This window comes from Rhinopithecus roxellana, chromosome 1, assembly GCF_007565055.1.
Source record: "Rhinopithecus roxellana isolate Shanxi Qingling chromosome 1, ASM756505v1, whole genome shotgun sequence".
Taxonomy (NCBI): Eukaryota; Metazoa; Chordata; class Mammalia; order Primates; family Cercopithecidae; genus Rhinopithecus; species Rhinopithecus roxellana.
This window is the reverse complement of record NC_044549.1, coordinates 97,470,219-97,488,416: the sequence shown is the minus strand read 5'-3', so window position 1 is coordinate 97,488,416 and position 18,198 is coordinate 97,470,219. Positions and strand designations below refer to the sequence as shown.

Sequence of the window (18,198 nt, the reverse complement as noted above, 5' to 3'; positions counted from 1 at the left end):
ATATGTTTGTTTTATATTTGTACTGCTGTACCGCTTCGATTCTAGCATAAGTGTTTTGTGTATAAATGCATGTTCTTCCCTGTTCATGAGTCATCAAATTCATTTATATCTCTGCACAGCTTCACTAACAGTTCTACCTTATTTAATTTGGCTTAGCCTCCTGGTTCCTTGTTGGTTTTTAGTAGAAGATATTTCCTCCCTCAAATATTCCCAGCAATTTGGTCTCCCATAAGGTATATCAGACAGACTTGAGAGTACATCCTGTAGCCCCACCATATCATCATCCTTTAGCTCTGTGCTCATGGGATAAGGACGACTATATTCAGTGAATGGCAGTCTGGCTCACCCATGGCTGCCTATAAAAAGTGAGAATCAATGCCTGTAATCCTAGCACTTTGGGAGGCCGAGGTGGGAAGATCGCTTGAGGTCAGGAGTTTGAGACCAGCCTGTCTAACATAGTGAAACCCTGTCTCTACTAAAAATACAAAAATTAGCTGGGTGTGCTGGTGCGCACCTGTAATCCCACTTACTTGGAAGACTGAGGCAGGAGAATGAATGGCTTGAACCCAGGAGGCAGAGGTTGCAGTGAGCCGAGATCACACCACTGCACTCCAGCCTGGGTGACAGAGGGAAACTCCTTCTCAAAAAAAAAAAAAAAAAAAAAAAAAGTTAGAATCAGAACAGATTTTCAAAAAGAATTAGCTGTCAGAAAGCAAGCAGGCCCTGCCCAGAATACAAATAGAAGTTATTGATTATAACAAATGACTTAAATATTGATAATGTCAGTGATGTGACACTAAATGTAAAAAATAAAATATGAAAATATAAGATGTTGGGATGTTTCCAAGTCTCTAGTTTGTCACTTAGGTAAAATATCCAAGTCATAATTTAAAAGAAAACTTTATGTGTAGCTGTTTGGAGTTTAGTGAGCTAAGCTTGTTTTATCTGCCATGATCATCAGTTTGCCAGGGACCTTTTTGGGAAGATTCATCCTTAGGTCTCTTGGGGGTTGCAGTTACCCGCGGACAAGTTGCCTGGTGGAAGGAAGGTGATTCTGCTCTACCTTGACCAGCCTGCCAGACCCACTGGGTTCATACACACTCTCAGGGAGCCCCAGATAGGAAGACTTGGTTTTCTCACCCTCCAGTGAATTGACCTCAAGTTTATGGAGGGAATAGGATGACCCCTGGCCTACACTGACTAAGCCTGTCATCAAGAAATGAGCTTCCTCTAACATCCATGAGTCCATTTGGAACTTCTGTGTTAAAAGCCTTCAGTCCAAGTCAAATGTTGTCAGTGAGCTGTGTTCCTGGGGAGTTCTTCAGGCCCTGCCTCTTGCTTGATCTTTTCCAGGTTATTGAACCTCAGTTCTCTTTCTCTGGGTTTAATCTATTGCTGTTGCTGCCTAGACAATTTTCTATCTTCTCAAATCTGATCAACTGCCTGTATTGTCCCAAGTCCCTGCCTTCCTGCTACTAACCTCTAGCACAACCTTAATGGGGGCCAACATGCCCTTACCTAACTTCTGGACGTTACCAGCTGTAATATACTGCATGAGGCTGCAGTGCAGAGGTTGCAGTAAGCCGATAATAAACTGCAATTATTGCCTATCTCAACTGTCTTACCCAGGCATGTACTACATGGGAAATCAGCTCACTAATCTGGTTGAGTTCCTGTGTGCAGCTGAGAACGATGCTTCTGCATGCTTCTGCTCTGATTGTTCTGGCTAAGCATAGTGTTTAATATAGTTCTTAGAACATTTCTGCCTTAAAATATATAACAACAGTAATGTTTAAGTATGAGTGCTCAAATTCATTATCTTAATAAGAGCTGAGCACTTGTTATGTGCCAGGCACTCTGCTATTATCTTGTTTAATCCTCTCAATGATCATACAAAGAAAGGCACTATTATTATCTCCATTTTACAGATGATGAAAATGAGACTTAAAGAGATAACTACCTTTTCTTGGGCCACCCACTGGGCTGGAGCTCCATGTTTTATTCTTCCACTATATTATTTTAAAAGAAGGCTGCATTTAGACATGGTCAAGCTGTAGGGGTAGCAATCAGTTCATGCATTTCTGAGACTGTTTTACAATTTGGTAGTCATAAACAGTGAATGAAACAATATTTTTAAAATCCTCATTTGATTTTATAAATTGCTTCATTCAATGCTCCTTGATTAAAACCTCAAACCTCAGCTGTTCAATGCCAAATTAAAGAGCAACAGGAGGGAAGATAATAGTAAGTTATGTTAGCAATTTGTGTATTAAGTGCCCTTATACCACAATGTATCATGTGGTAACAGAAAAATTTGTTTTAGAAATAGGAATTTTGAATAGCAACTGTTAGGGAATGGAGCTTGTGGATATCAAAATGATTTTTAAAAAGAGTAATCTTTTCTCCTTAAAAAATGTTAGTTATTGCACAAAGGACAACAGTAAGAAATGCCTTGTGTATTTTTTATTAATCAATTTCATATCATAAAATATTTACTGCTTTTCGTTTCCAGCTCCCAGAGATCTGTAGCTTGTCTAATAGGATTATCATGGAAAGAAACTACAGTATGGTATTTTCTAAACTCCGAGATTGATAACCTTTTCAGAAATTATTAGCATGCCCTTACAAATAAGTCCAGAAAAATCTTTGGGATTATTTAGAGACATTCTCAATCTCTTTTGGCTTAGAATTGTCTCCTCCTGCGTGGGCCTTGCTTTGTGGTCACGCCTACTCTCTCCCATTGGTTCCCATATTATTATGATCTGGCCTATAGGGGGCACTGTGACTCATGGAATGAGGCGCTGCCTGGGTAAGAGGATGTGACTTAAAATAGCAGCTCTGCAACTATTTCGATGTGTCCAAGATATATCATTTGAGAGGACATTCTTCATCTGCAACTGGAAATAATATTCACCTCAGAAATGGATTGGGATGGCTGTGAAGGTTAAACGGCACTACGCGTGTAAACTACAGCACAGAACCTGGAACTCTGAAGGCTCTCACTAAATGTTAGTTGATTTTGAATCTGCTCTTGAAAACATTCAGTGAGTTTATTCAAAATGCTGTGGAAAAATTGTGGAGAGCAGAGATGGAATTTTTAACTTGACACTGATTGAGGGGCACAGTACTTGTTTGTGATTCCCCAAGTGAATCCATGAGAATCAACTCATGTCCCAGAATGAATAGGAATATATATATTGGAACTGTACATTACAAAGGTAATAAATTAAGCATTTATTTTAGTGCTGCTCTTACTAAAGATTGATTTTCCAGTTCTGAAAATGAACTGGGTCTTTTTGCATCTAAATGAGTAGACCTCCTCTGAGAGACCACCCCTACACTCAGAGTAAAAGCAAGCACAGACCGCTCTCCTTCCTTCCAAGACCCGATGAATAAGGAACAGGCAGATTCTTAGGACACTGGGGAAAGCAGAATTACGTGCCATTCCTGCAGCTGCCCAACTTCTACCAGCAGACCTTGCCTCACTCCTGGTCAAGAGGAATTATAGTCCTGAGCAGGGTCAAAACCAGCAATTTGGACCATCTGAAGACTCTGTTACCTCAAGTGTTCTAGAGTGAAGGCTGTGGGATGCACAGGTTAACAGCACTGCTTAAGTGTCCCGACTTTTAGCAAGAGTGTGGATATTCAACAGATGACCCACCAAACCTTTCCAAATATACTTCTAAAAGTCAGTCTTACCCTTGCTGTTGAACACAGCATATTCACCAACATTCGGACTGCTTCATTACCCTCAAGCTTTACTGCCTTTTTCAGATTTACAACCTCCAGGCTTTAAATACATCGAGAAAACTCTGGTGACTAATTAGGGAGAACGTCCTGTTACAAAGTCACACTTGGTTGGGGGAAAACTCAGCCCTAAAAGAGGATTTTTGGGACCCCTTCTAACACAATTTTGAGAGATTTAAAACTAGAGAATATAGGCCAGGCACGGTGGCTCATGCCTGTAATCCCAGCACTTTGGGAGGCCGAGTTGGGCAGATCACCTGAGGTCAGGAGGTCGAGACCAGCCTGACCAACGTAGTGAAACCCCATCTCTACTAAAAATACATAAATTAGCAGGGCGTGATAGTGTGCACCTGTAATCCCAGCTACCCAGGAGGCTGAGGCAGGAGAATCGCTGAAACCTGGGAGGCAGAGGCTGCAGTGAGCTGAGATTGTGCCACTGCACTCCAGCCTGGGTGACAGAGCAAGACTCTGTCTCAAAAACAACAACAAAAACAACAACAACACAAAACTATAGAGAATATAAGCTTTGTGCTACTTAACAATTTAATAACCTAGATTTTCCAGGTCAGGGACAGGTTACAGTATTAAGCTCAGCTGTTATAAATTTAGGTCCCATGAATTCTAATGTTCTAGTATCCAAACATTATCTTTCATCCTTCCTTTCAGACCCCTAAATAGCACAAATTCTTTGTCTATTTGTTCCAAATTTTGGTTCTAAGAATATATTAACCATATATAAAAAGAGAAGTCTTCTTAGTATTAGAAGTAGATACATTTCTCATTTTTCAAACCAGAGTGTGAGAGAGTATTTCATTTTCCAAAGTTTTATAAATTATATAATATATAAACATATATGACAGTATGCATATATTTTTATGTAAAATAGTATATTTATACCACAAACATCAACTCCCTTTTATGTCTCTAAATATTGACTGATAATAGAGATTCCTTTTCCCAAATTATTTTTTAACATTATGATTTGAGGGTAATTTTTCTTGATAGGTTTAAAAGTAAACATGTTGTTTTGGTTTGGGGGTTTAAATTTTTTTCAGAAGGACTGCTAATATTAAACATTGCATGAGTTCAGAATGATATGCAAAATTGACAGTGAATTGATCACTGATTCATTCATCCATAGTAACATAATAAATCTTCCTTAGCAGTCTCCACACTTAATGAGCTATGAGTATAGACGCAAAAACCTAGATGTCAAGTATGTCACCTTTGATAAAGATAGTTGAGAAATAACTTGTTTTCTTTGTAGTTTACCTCAAGTCCACTCTTGGCATTTGTCCTCACATAAACTCTGTCTTTATTCTACAGCTTAGGCGAGATAAATTGTTAGATCTCTAATTTAGACTCAGAGTGCACCTACATAATAAATCCAGTTTTATTATTACAAATAAACATTCCAAAGCACAGAAAGACAAGCATTGCATGTTCTCACATATTTGTGGAATCTAAAAATCTAAAACAATTGAACTAATGGGAAGAGAGAACAGAAGGATGGTTCCTAGAGCCTGGGAAAGGGAGTGGGAGCCTGGAGTGGGGCAACTGGGAATGGTTAATGTAATGGGTACAAAAAAAAGAATGAATGAATGAATAAGACATACTCTTTGATAGCACAACAGGGTGACTATAGTCAGTAATAACTTAATTGTACATTTTAAAATAACTGTAAGTATAATTGAATTGTTTGTAACACAAGGATAAATGCTTGGATGGATACCCCATTCTCCATGATTACTTAATGGATAATAATGTGATTATTTTACATCACATACCTGTATCAAAACATCTCATGTACCCCATAAATATATGCACCTAATATATAAAATATTAACAACAAACCAACATTCCACTCATTGAATGGGTATAAAAGATGGTTTAGGGTCCAAGGAGAAATTAGATGTGGTGAAACTGGAGTGTGATATATCATTGTGTTTCATTTCTTCTGGAAAGCTCATTAGCCTAAGGGTCTTTTGTAAATAAGACATCTTTGTGGATGGGGGATAATTATTCACATCCCTGGATTAGGTCTACATTCATTCACTCATTCCACAACTATTTGAATGTCTACTGTGTGCCAGACCTTTGCCAAGTACTGGGAATACAATGATCACCAAAAGAAACACAACCTCTGCCCTTGCAGAATTTATAAATTCCTCAGTCATGGTTGACAATTCTTGTGACAGAGCTGATAACTTACAGGCAATAATAACTATTAATTGATTAATTATATAGAAGGTTTAGGTGCTATTATTAACAAAAATCTTACTGCTGAAACATCTTCTAGAGCAGAATTTCTCTGAATGTGGCGCCTGAAATATTATTTTTATAGGACATTGGCAAATGTTAATTGGAAGAGAGGTAAAATGAGTCAATTTATTTACTTTACGACTTCTTTGAGACTTTTAAAGTTTATACACATTTTGATTCTGCAGGAAGGCTGTATTGTTTTCACATTTTCTATGCTTCTTTGAGCATGTAACCTGAAATGAGTCACATCTTACTGGACTTAACGGATCCATGGATCACATTTTGGGAAACATTATCCTAGAGTTACTAGGTGTTAAAGAAAAATTCCAATAACTCGAATTTTCCTCTAAGTGGCTCAATAATTCAATTAATGAGTTGAAGAATGCATTTCATAAAACTTCCAATGAAAGTTTTACACACAACATGTCCTTTTTGTAGGTCTGTATCTCTACAGCTGTATTATGCAAATGAAAATTTTATTAAGTTAGTTCACAGATAAAACTTGTTGCATTAACTGGCTCATAGGGTTTATATAAAAAACAAATCTAGTCAACAAAACAATAGTACTAGAAGATGGAGTTTTAGAAAGTCAATAAATAACTCAGTTTCCCTTCTTGATTTAGAAATTTATTTTCAGAAATAAGAGATTTAGGTAGAGGGAGATCAAAATCTCAACTTTATTTCCTGTCAAAGCTGGATTTGAGGGTGTAACTCTGACTGTGGCAACATTTGACCTCTTGCTGTTGAACTTTGGAATGAGAGAAACTTAACCAGTCTCACCTACAGGGCAAGCCAGAGTGAATCCTTTGCAGGGAGCTGGATCCCACACAGAGATGGAGGGAGGATGATCCTGAGCTGTAGAAACCCAGTTCCTTTGCCTAATCCTCCAATCAGTGTAACTCCTTCCACCTTTGTAGAGAGGAGAACAGGATGGAAATCAGAGGCTGGGAGTCTTTAGGAAAATGCTTTCTTACAGAAACCTGAGAAAATGAGAAGGGGGTGCCCAACACTGGATACTTCAGGGAGAAAAAATTGGGCTTTTTTTTTTTATCATTTTAAGAATCACAAATACTTTTTATTCAGTTTGATTTTTATATGATTTTATATATTATAATATATTAATTAGTGTTTTCCAAATAATAATTACTTTTGGAACTTTTTTTTTAAAGAAATGCAGATTCCAGAACCACAACAGATCTATCATGTCAGAATATCTGAGAAGCAGCCTGGGACTTTTATTTATTTATTTTTTTGAGACAGAGTCTCACTCTGTTGCCCAGACTGTAGTGTAGTGGTGTGATCTCAGCTCACTGCAACCTCCGCTTCCCGGGTTCAAGCGATTCTTCTGCCTCAGCTTCCTGAGAAGCTGGGATTACAGGCACCCACCATCACGCCTGGCTAATTTTTGTATTATTAGTAGAGACAGGGTTTCACCATCTTGGCCAGGCTGGTCTTGAACTCCTGACCTCGTGATCCACCTGCCTTGGCCTCCCAAAGTGCTGGGATTACAGGGACTTTTAATTTTTAAAAATGCCCCAGATAATCTTCATCATTATTAAAGTGTAGAAAACACTAAGCTGTAGAAATTGAACAAAATTATCTAATTTATTTAGGAAACCTAAGTGGATCAGAACATTTAGGTAATCCATTTTTTTTCTCAATTTTTATTTGGATATTTTAGCATTATATAGATATGCTGTGAGAAGCTGGTGAGACAATATTTTCCTGATGAGATGCCAGAACAATCACCGTTGCTTTAATAGAATTTGTTCAGTGGCACTGGTTGTGTGGAAAATTGTTTTCTCCTCAGATTTATGGTTCTTTCTCAAAAATATTACAGAATACTATGCTCTTCAAGGAAAGCTGCTTTTGTTTGATCTACTTGGCCTTAAGGGAAGAATACATTTAATAAGCACTGATTAGATTAGTTTCAAGTTATTCTTCACTTGGGCTATAAGAATTATTTAGTTGGCATGAAAAGGGATTAGATAATTTATTAACTGGCAGAAATGACAATTATGACTGAAAATCATAATTATGGCATGTGACTAAATAGAAAGAGAAAAATATGTTGCAAAGAATGGTCATGGACATTGCTCATTTCAACATTCTTTAAAAGAATATGTGTACTATCAATTACCAGTTAGGTGTACAGATTAGTAACAATATAGCTAATTTTCTATTTTTACTTTATTCAGAGCTGAAAAACATCTAAAAATAGTGAGTTAAAGAAAGTTTTTCTTTAATCAACACTTGAAAATATACCCCAATCGTTTCAGAGATAGTAAGATGTTTTTCTGTTTATGTAGCTTTTTAATTTTATTACATGAACTGTTGTTAGAAGTTGAAGAGGTTGCCTTAATTTTTATTTTGCAATCTTTATGGATTGAATTAAAAAATAATTTTTGGACATGCTAAATATTCTGAGAGGTGTTTTAGAAGTAGATTCTGTATCCTTAGAGACCCTCTAGTTCCCACAGCAGCTTCTCCAGGGAAAAGCCCTTCTTCACTATATTCACCACAAATTAATTGCAGTTATTCATTTTTTAAAGCAGCACTAGAAGCTGATCTTAGCTTAAAGGAAGACTTATCTCACATATGAGCAGCAAATTGATTTTCTCTTCATGGCACTGTATCGATGGGGTTAAGTATTTTCATAGAAGACCATGCTATCTAATGCAAGTAGATTTTCAAGAAAATCACTATGCTAAATACTTCAGTAGAAGGACTTTATCTACATACAGCAGCAACTGTGACCTGCTTTAGAGATGACATCATTGGGTGTCATGTGGCTCTTTATGTGTTTCAGCCTCAGAAAGAGATAATCTGTGAAAGCCACAGAGCCTGATTTCTGCTGTGATAATCTTCAGCAGACCGAGGCTGGGGCTAGAACGAGGCAGACCTGTTCATATGGTGTGTGCAGTGCCTTGTGGAATTCTTAACTCTATTTTATTGTATTATATTTAATCAAAAAGTAGATCAGATGATAGCATGAAGCAAATTGGCTGCTTTGGACTAATGGGATCTTCTTTTCTGCATTAAGATCAAGAACTTTTCTGGAATCCTCTGTTCTCCGAGTAGCCTTGTCTTCTCTGTGTGTTTCATCAATTCGAAGAACACTGGCAAAAATCAGCAAACTTCATCTCCCAAAAAGCTCTCGCTCTTTTTTGCCAGTACTTGAAGATTTCTGCTCCAAAATCTGCTTTGAGCTGCTTGAGCATGGTGGTTGATAACTGAAAGGCAAAAGCATCACCTATTTAGTGTGTGTTACAGAAATTTTTTAGATAACTTTACTAGCTAACCCAGGTGACCCTTTACGGATTTCTTCCAAAGCCAATTTGAATAAACAACTCTTCCCTCTCAAATGGGCAAGAGTAACTATTCAGCACCATGGAGAGGTCCGCGCAGCGTGCTGCAACGTGGGACTGTGACCAGGGCAAGCACTCCGACAGTGTAAGTTTTACAGATGTCTGCCATCTATTTTAGGTGTATCATATTTGTACATATGAAGAGAGAAAACTTCAAAGACGAAGTGAGTCAGGTTAAATTTAAGCTATAAAAGCTGATGGCCTTCATTACATTTTTAAATTCAGAATTAAGCATTTAAAATGTATCAGAGTATTCATTTGAAAAAAATACTTTCTCATTGCATAATTAGTATGTGGATATTTGATGCTTTGAATTTTGAGAATCTAAGTTTGGGTGTTCTTTTTTTTTAGTACACCAAAACTAATCGCATTGCAGTGGACAAAACAATGGCTTTGGAAATAGCATTTTAATATACACATATAAATAGTTCCAAATGTACAATCTGTTGCCCTTTGTATGCACAAGCCTCATTTGGAAAGTAGTTCCTGATTTGTACAGTTTGAGAAGGTCAGTGTTAAACTTTTTCACTTTAGATTATACTTTCAGTTACCAAAAGAACGAATGTCTAGGTATTCTAATGTCAGTACATGGGAGGTATTTGATGACTTAAAAATTTCAAATTTATTGGTATGAAATGTATAGAGTGGCAGTTTATTATAAGTAGAAATAATAAGTAAATTTATAAAATTATATATGGGCCATTGAAATAGTACTTTCAGCATTATTGAAAATAATTAGTTTCAAAATGTTCAATTTAAATGTTCAAACAAGAAATAAAAAAATACGGTTTCTTCAAAAACATCTTTTAACTCCATCTTTAAGACTATCAAAGGTGTAGTTCTATGATATTATGATATGACACAACCAACAAAGAAATAATACTTTGAGTTACTACCCAGAATGACCCCAACAGATATTTTGATTAACTATTCAATTTTTTTTCTAAGAGAACATATTGTCATTAAAAAATAATTTTAACAAATCATTATTCTTTTCTCAGGAACTTAAATGTGTTTCGGAACATTTATTTATGCAGAATCATTTATTTTAAAACCTAATAAACATATATATTTATATTATTGTATTATAAAATGTATTTCCCTTAGTAGTTTTCTTCATTTTTAAAAACCAGTGGTAAATGCAATTTACTCAGCTCTACCTCTAATTCAAATATAATGGATTATTTCTGTTATGGATAATTTCCAAGTGAATTACTGTTGCTTCTTAACTCTTTGGTAATTTGGCATTTGATTTTGGGATAAATGGTACTTACATTTTGACAGTGTATGAAGTTCAGAATTTTAGAGAATGTAACAATATAAAAGGAGACCTTGGTATACATTTTTGTCATCTTTCCTCAATAGATCCACTGATAATTTCTGTAATCGATGTCAGTATTTAAAAGGCCTTAGTTTTTGAAAAGAATGAAAGGTAGATTTCTGATTTCAGTTTTTTTAAGTTTCATTTCCCCAAATTTTATTATTCTGCTTTGGTTAATAGGTAAGTAGGACTTTTCACACACTATTGCATGTACCTCTGTGATTTTAAACTTAAATTGTTCCCTTATGGTAAACCGTATCCATTTCCAGCCCCTGATGAACTTTGGACGAATCATTCTGGTTTATTAAATTATACATTCTAATCCAGAAGAATCCAAGATTCATGTCATAAAATGCATCTGCTTGCTCTGAAATGGTGTCCGGAGGAGATGTACCTGATTCAGAAATTTCTTTGATCTTTGTCTCTGTCTCTCTGAATGATGTGATTCATTTATGATACTGTCAGAATGTAAAATTTTATATTTGCTGCTTTTTTGCAAACATTTTAGTGATATATTTATAACTACAGTTATCCAGCACAGACACTTTTCTGTAGTTGAGATATCATTGCCTATGTATTTATTTAACCGGAAATTGTTGCTGTATGACAAACTACAAACAGATGTTTGCTTCTGTTTTGATAGCCTTTCAATCATTACTGAAACAGTCACCTGAACAGTAGAAAAATGTTCAGAGCTAAACTATTAGATATTCACATTTCTTTTTCTTTCTTTCTTTCCTTTTAAATAACATTCTGGTGGTAGCAGATGTATGTGAACAATCTTAAATTTAGTTGAGTGACATTTTGCTTTTCTTGCCAATGTAAAAATATGCTCCCAGATCTCTTTACTGTGGTCCACCCACCCTTGCAAGGGATTTATAACCTTTGGCTACAAAGAATGTAGGGGCATATTTATTTATGAAAGCCACCCTAGTTAGGATGCTTTACAAGGTGGCTGAATATAGAGGCAGTTAATTGGCAGGTGTGGTTTTTACTGCTGATTTTAACCCTTTTTGGCACTAAGAAAGATTGGTTGATCTTGGAAATAGTTCTTACATCCAAGGTCTTCAGACTCATCTCTGTTGCATCAGTCTACATCACATATTCCTGTAGAAGCAGCTCCTCTAGCTACAGTCCCAACAGGAGCAGTTCCAGTAGGGAAGAGCCTGAAACTGGAATGTGTTGCAAGAAGATCCTAAATGGTAGCTTCTTAGAGGGACATAGGGATCCTTGGGGTTATTTCAGTGAGCAGGATGCTGATTGATTCCAAATGGGTTCTAGGCTTGTTTTAGTATGTTTCTAACACTCTAAGGGGCTCAGTGGACATTAGAGGCTCAAGAGAGGTACCCTAGAATCCCAGAGAATCACTATAGAATCATGATTCAGCATAAAACTTTCTATCAAGTGATTTTTGTCCTCAGTTACTATGTTTTACTGTTGTTCCTTTCTCTGTCCCAATTTTATTTGCAAGGCACATTCCTACTTTATATTTCTTGATGGACCTAACTAGATATGACCTGACTGATTTGAGATTTACATTAAGTATTACAAGAAATGATGGAATAATCTTACATTTTCCAGAGAACTGAAAAGAGCTTAGGGACTTTTCATGGAAGATATACACATAGCTGAAAGTCCGAGAATATTATCCAAATAGAAATGTCTGGATATGATGCTTTTCTCACTTTGACTAATCTTTCAAATTCCAGTCCCTCTGGATTTCACTCTCCCCCATAAGTAAACTTAAGGTGGAGCATGTAAAGAACAAGTACACATCCAGGCAGCCAGTCCTAGGGTGAAGTCAGGCCACTTCCATCTTGCCTAATTTGTCCTGTAATTCTGACTCTCTTCTTGGATTTTTGACACCATTTCATCTATACTTCTGGAGTTGACACGCTACATCACACAGTCCCTGACTCCATTAATAAGACCCATCTTGATGCAATACACATTTTGAATCCAACATTCTGGATTGACCTAAGTAGCATGCTTCTCTAGAATGCTGTTTTAGTGCTTGATCTCTGACTCCTGTGCACAACAGTGGCAGGAAATAAAACTCCGCTTCTCCACCTTGGGTTTCATTTTGTGTGCTTTGAAACTGATGGAACTGTACTGTGTAGAATACAATGTTGGTATAGAAAGCATGTACATTGACTACCCATGACATAGTAAATATCCATTTTTAAAAACAGTCAAAGACAGACTCAGCGTAATGATGTCACAGTAGGTGTGAAAGACTATAAAGCTTCGGTGCCTTAGAGCAATTCTTACAAATTTGCTTATGTTTAATTTTCGTTGAGATTCCTAGAAATATAAATACAAGCATTGTATCTGGACTTTTGAAGATTTTTTCTGATGTCTTGGTGGAGAAGATAAAGACTTGTGAATGGAATGATAATTTGAAGATAGCAACCAATTTACTGACCCCTGGGCAAGGGATTTCTATCAGAATATGTGACTTGTAAGGGACCTCAACACTGACCAATCAGTGGAAGATTTATGGAGAAATTTTTAAAAAATAATTACAGGCTGGTGCAGTGGCTCATGACTGTAATCCCAGCACTTTGGGAGGCCGAGGTGGGCAGATCACCTGAGGTCAGAAGTTCGAGACCAGCCTGGCCAAAGTGATGAAACCCTGTCCTTACTAAAAATACAAAAATTAGCTGAGTGTGGTGGCAGATGCCTGTAATCCCAGCTACAGACTGAGGCAGGCAAATCGCTTGAACCCACTAGGTGGAGGTTGCAATGAGCCGAGATCATGCCATTGCACTCTAGCCTGGACGATAAGAGTGAAACTCCGTCTCAAAAGAAAAAAAAAAAAAAACAAAAGAAGGACAGAGCTATTTTTCAATGGTATAGGAATAAAGCATTGAGCTTCTCATCACCAGAAATATGAGTCACACTGGATGACCCACATAAAAGATGCTATAGAAGGGGACTCCGTAATGGTGTGTGTGCATATGTAGCAGAAGGTCTATGTGATCCCTAAGGTCTTTTCCAACTTAGACATGGATAAGAGTCATCAGTGCAGTGTTGTCTCATTAAAAAAAGAAAACAATAATTTCTTCATTCAACAAATACGTATTGGGTACATACCCTTGTGATTAAAAGAACTGAGATGATTAATCCTCCCTGCGCTCCTTGAGAAACCACCCACTTGAAAAGGAGTAAGAAAGGGGAAAACTGGGAAATAAAACCCCAGGTGGGTTTTATTTTAAACCTCAGGAGTTGAAAAAATCCCAGGAGGGAGAGTAAGATGCATCACTTGGATCTACTTGAAAAGGGAAAACTAGGTTAAAGGAGAAAAAAGCAGAACTGGAGTTATAATTTATCTTTTCATTATCCCTAGCATAGAGATACTACAATGCATGAAAAAGAAATGAAAAATTTAGAATTTATTGATCCCTAATCAATTCTATGATTCTATTTAGGACTGTCAAATCTCTAATGAGCTTTTTTGCTCTTTTGCCTGTATCCTTTCAACCTGTGTAGCTATATCTGCATCATATACCTTTAAAGATTCTGTTCCAATTGTCGTCTGTTCTTTTATAAATTGGGAGAAATCCTGAAGCTGTAGACCATCAATTCAAGGGGTCAACATCAAGTCAGCATAGCTACTGGCCCTGCTCTGAACTTGAATCTTTGCTTGATTAATTTATCATACTTGGTGAATCTAGGCTATGCTGTAACAAAGGGATCCCCCAAAGTATAATAGCTCCCAAACAGCAGTTTTTATTTCCTGATTAGGCATCAGTAGTGAAAGGCGAAGCAATACAGTGGTGTGAGCCTTCTTCATATAGTCATTCAGAGAACCCAGGATGGTGGGAGCTATGCCATCTTCAACACGTGGCTTTCAAGACCACCCTCCAGTTGTCTCCCTTCTAGCAAAATAGAAAGGAAAAAGGGCACATGTGGGAGGTTCTCGTGGGCCCATTCTGAAAGAGGCACACCTCACTCAGCTCACATTCTTTTGACTGAACCCAGTCACATGCTGATATGGTTGGTCTGTGTCCCCACCCAAATCTCACCTTGAATTGCAGCTTCTATAATCCCCACGTGTCATGAGAAGGACCCAATGGGGGGTAATTGAATCATGGGAGCAGGTTTTTCCGGTGCTGTTCTCATGATAGTGAACAAGTCTCATGAGATCTGATGGTTTTATACAGGGCAGTTTCCCTGCACACATGCTCTTGCCTGCCACCATGTAAGATGTGCCTTTGCTCCTCCTTCACCGTCTGCTATGATTGTGAGGCCTCCCCAGCCAGGTGAAACTGTTATTTCATTAAACCTCTTTTTCTTTATAAATTGCCCAGTCTCAGATATTTCTTCATAGCAGTATGAAAGTGGACTAATACACATGCCATACCTAACTGCAGGGGAGATTGGGAAATATCCTACAGGTTACATAGAAATAAGAAAATAAAATAGATTTTAGAGCACTTAGTACTTTCTGCCATACCTGGGCTTCTGTTCTACTATGGGAAGACTTCTTTCTCCAAACCCACAGTTCCTGTTGCTATAAACCTGGTATAGCCTGCTAGATATGCTTGATGTTAATTTTACTGCAGCCTCGACCATTGCTAATTTCAGTCTTCCAGGTTGCAAACTTGACCCTAGGTAATTTAAGCCGAAAAATAATTTATTAGAAACACAACAGACAGCTCACTAAATTGACAGGAGGGCTAGAGAATCAGGCTCAGAAAAAGAAGAACCCATGGAAAGGCACACACAAGAGACAACATTATTGGAATGCTGTTGGCCTCACAATACATTGGATGCAATGGCTATGCAGTTCAAAAATACCCCTCACTTTTCTGAGACACTTCTTCCAGATTCAAAGTCCTGAACTGGGCCATGCCATTGACTGGTTTAGATTATGCATTCAGGCCTGATTGCTAGAATTCAGGGAAGGGAATTACTTCTATAATGGGGGATAGAGTCCTGTTCCTTACTGTAATATGCAAAGCAGTGTATTCTGTAATTATGAGAGGGTCTCAGATAAACTAAAAAAAGCCAAAATCCAGTGTCCCTGATGTTGTAAGCTGCCCCTGATGTCACATTAGATCTACTAATGACCATGGTGATTCTCGTTGATCCCAGTTGGCCACATGCTTAGCCTGTGCTTTATTGCTATGCTTAGACTATGCCTTGTTGCCCCTCCTGGAATATGTGTTTTCACCACTTTCACTAGTTTATTACCCTAGCCTGCCTAGTAACCTCTATGAATCTTTCTTTGGCCCTTTGTGATGTTAGCTGAGCTTTTCAGGTCCTTTCCTACAACACTTGGCCTTGTTTGGAGAATTTAATTTAGACCTGGGACCTACATGGTAAGTCTGCAGGGCCCTCACTCAGACATTTGACTCATCTCCTGAGGGGTTTTCTCATCTGTAAAATGAATAAGTCGGCTCAATTCACATTAGTCTCAAAGGGACACCAAAGCTTAACAAGATCGTGCTTCGAGATATTTGGAACACAGGGTGGCATTATCACATTATTATTTTCACAAGCTGTTAACCTGAAGGGGAAAAATAAAGAGTGGAAATTTAATGCCAGAGAGGTTTTGGCACTTTGTCAACTCAGCATTAGCTTTGAGGGCTTTTGGAATTTTGCCTGAAATTTTCAACACCAAGCAGCTAAAAGCTGTGTTTTTGTAGGCTCGTGATATTCCTGTCCCCAGGGATGGCATTAAGCACTTGCGAAGGATGAACTGTGCCAGGCCTATCTTCCAGTGTCCCACAAACAAAAAAGCAATGCACACTCTAAATTGCTGTGTGAACCCACATTTTCCACTTGGAACAGCACCTCTGACTTGTGCCAGTAGAAAAAGGATGATGGGAAGGGAGTAATCCATGATTGCATGTGTTAAATACATTCCCTATGTGACATGTGGGGTAATCATGGCTGGGAGGCTTCTGTTTGGGTGCTCAGATGGACCCTGCTGAAGGTGATGGGACCTTTGTAGATCTTTCACAGTCTCCCACATCAGTCTTTTTTGAAAGAGAGCTATTGGTTATGCAAAAGTCACCTTTGCCAACTAAACCAAAGACTGGGCTAATTAGAAGCTAGGAAAGAGAAATACATCCTCTTGGAACTTCATTTTGGGATTTTGGAAGGAAGAGAAAGGCGGGAAAACCTGCTAGAATCTGGGGAAACATTTATTCATTCCCTGTAATTGATGTTTAAGCTATATGATCATAATTACCCTGAAAGGTTCTAAATGGTTTACTTTATTTGGACAAGAAAAATACATAGGATTCCACATATGTGCCTAAAACACATATGCACATATATTTTTAAAATAATATGCCTCATATATTAAAAGATGATAAATTTTCAGTGTCAAGAGCTAAAAAGTATAGTTTTGAATGAATATGCTTATACTTCTTAATGTGTATACATTTTATATTTTCATGAAGACCAACAAATCTGTGCTTTGTCAGTGGAAGAAGGGAGCTATTTACATTTTAGAGCAAAGTACAATGATCACTAATTTATCAAAAACTGATAGGAAATGAGGTTTCTGTATAAATGAAATCTATCAATAATGGACGGTTACTTTTTTTTTCAGTAGAAACATTTTGAATGACATTGTTTCTAAACTACATTGTAATATTCTCTGTCTCATTTTATAGCAATGCTTTTTCATTTATCATTGTAATATATATCTATATTCATTTTAGAAAATATGAAATGTTAGAAAATATATCTCACCATTAATCGAACAAAGACCACTATTAACATTTCAGTGAATTTCCTTGGAGTTTCCTAAATGTGTATACACTAGGTATGAATATGAATATATATAAAATACCTCTTAAATATATTTTCAACATTTTTAACTGTGCTTTTAAAAACTCAACATTTTAATTTCTGTGTCATTAAAATTTCTCAAAGTTTTATAGTACAATGTGAATGAGTAAGATTAAATCACATAGACGTATAACTTATTGAATTATGCCACTATAGTTATCAATGTCAACATTGAGGGTGTTTATATATTTTCACATTTTTGTTTCCCTACAAGAGATTACTATAAGTATAAAAAAATTTATATAAAATTTTTAAGGATATTGATATATATTCTTACATTCCTAGAACTGTTGTGCTAGTTCTGTTAATTTAATAGATTGAAAGTGGCCTGTGTTTAAAACCTGAATTTCTTTTTAATTGTTGAGGTTTAACATTTTCACATTTTGTGGCCATGTTGACTTATTCTGTGAATTGTCTATTGTTTTACTGAGATTTTATGTGTTAAATGTTATTATACATTATTTTTTCCATTCATATATGTGGGATATATTTTCCTAGATTGCATATTTCAATCTTTAGAATTTTAAATATATTTTTGGAAACAAAACGAAGTATCCCATTCGCCTATATATTTTTGTGTTTTTTGAAAACTGGTTTCAACTTTATCATTTGTCTTAAGTTCATTGAAATTTTGGTGTATGGCATAATGAGAAATAATAGTCTTACTTTATTCCAAGTAGTTAACCCTTT

General features: G+C 36.8%; 1 protein-coding gene across 2 annotated transcripts in view; it reads left to right on the top strand.

Annotated features, from left to right (window-relative positions):
• The first annotated feature begins 8,825 nt into the window (after positions 1-8,825).
• LOC104665010 (schwannomin-interacting protein 1) overlaps positions 8,826-18,198 on the top strand; it is a 626,299-nt gene continuing 616,926 nt past the window's right edge. Inside the window, exon 1 of one of the 2 annotated variants that reach the window (XM_030928224.1) lies at positions 8,826-9,462. In XM_030928224.1, the coding sequence (XP_030784084.1) occupies positions 9,400-9,462 (63 nt within the window). In that variant the 5' untranslated portion in view covers positions 8,826-9,399. The remainder of the gene's footprint in view (positions 9,463-18,198) is intronic. The other variant, XM_030928195.1, reaches the window with a different exon arrangement.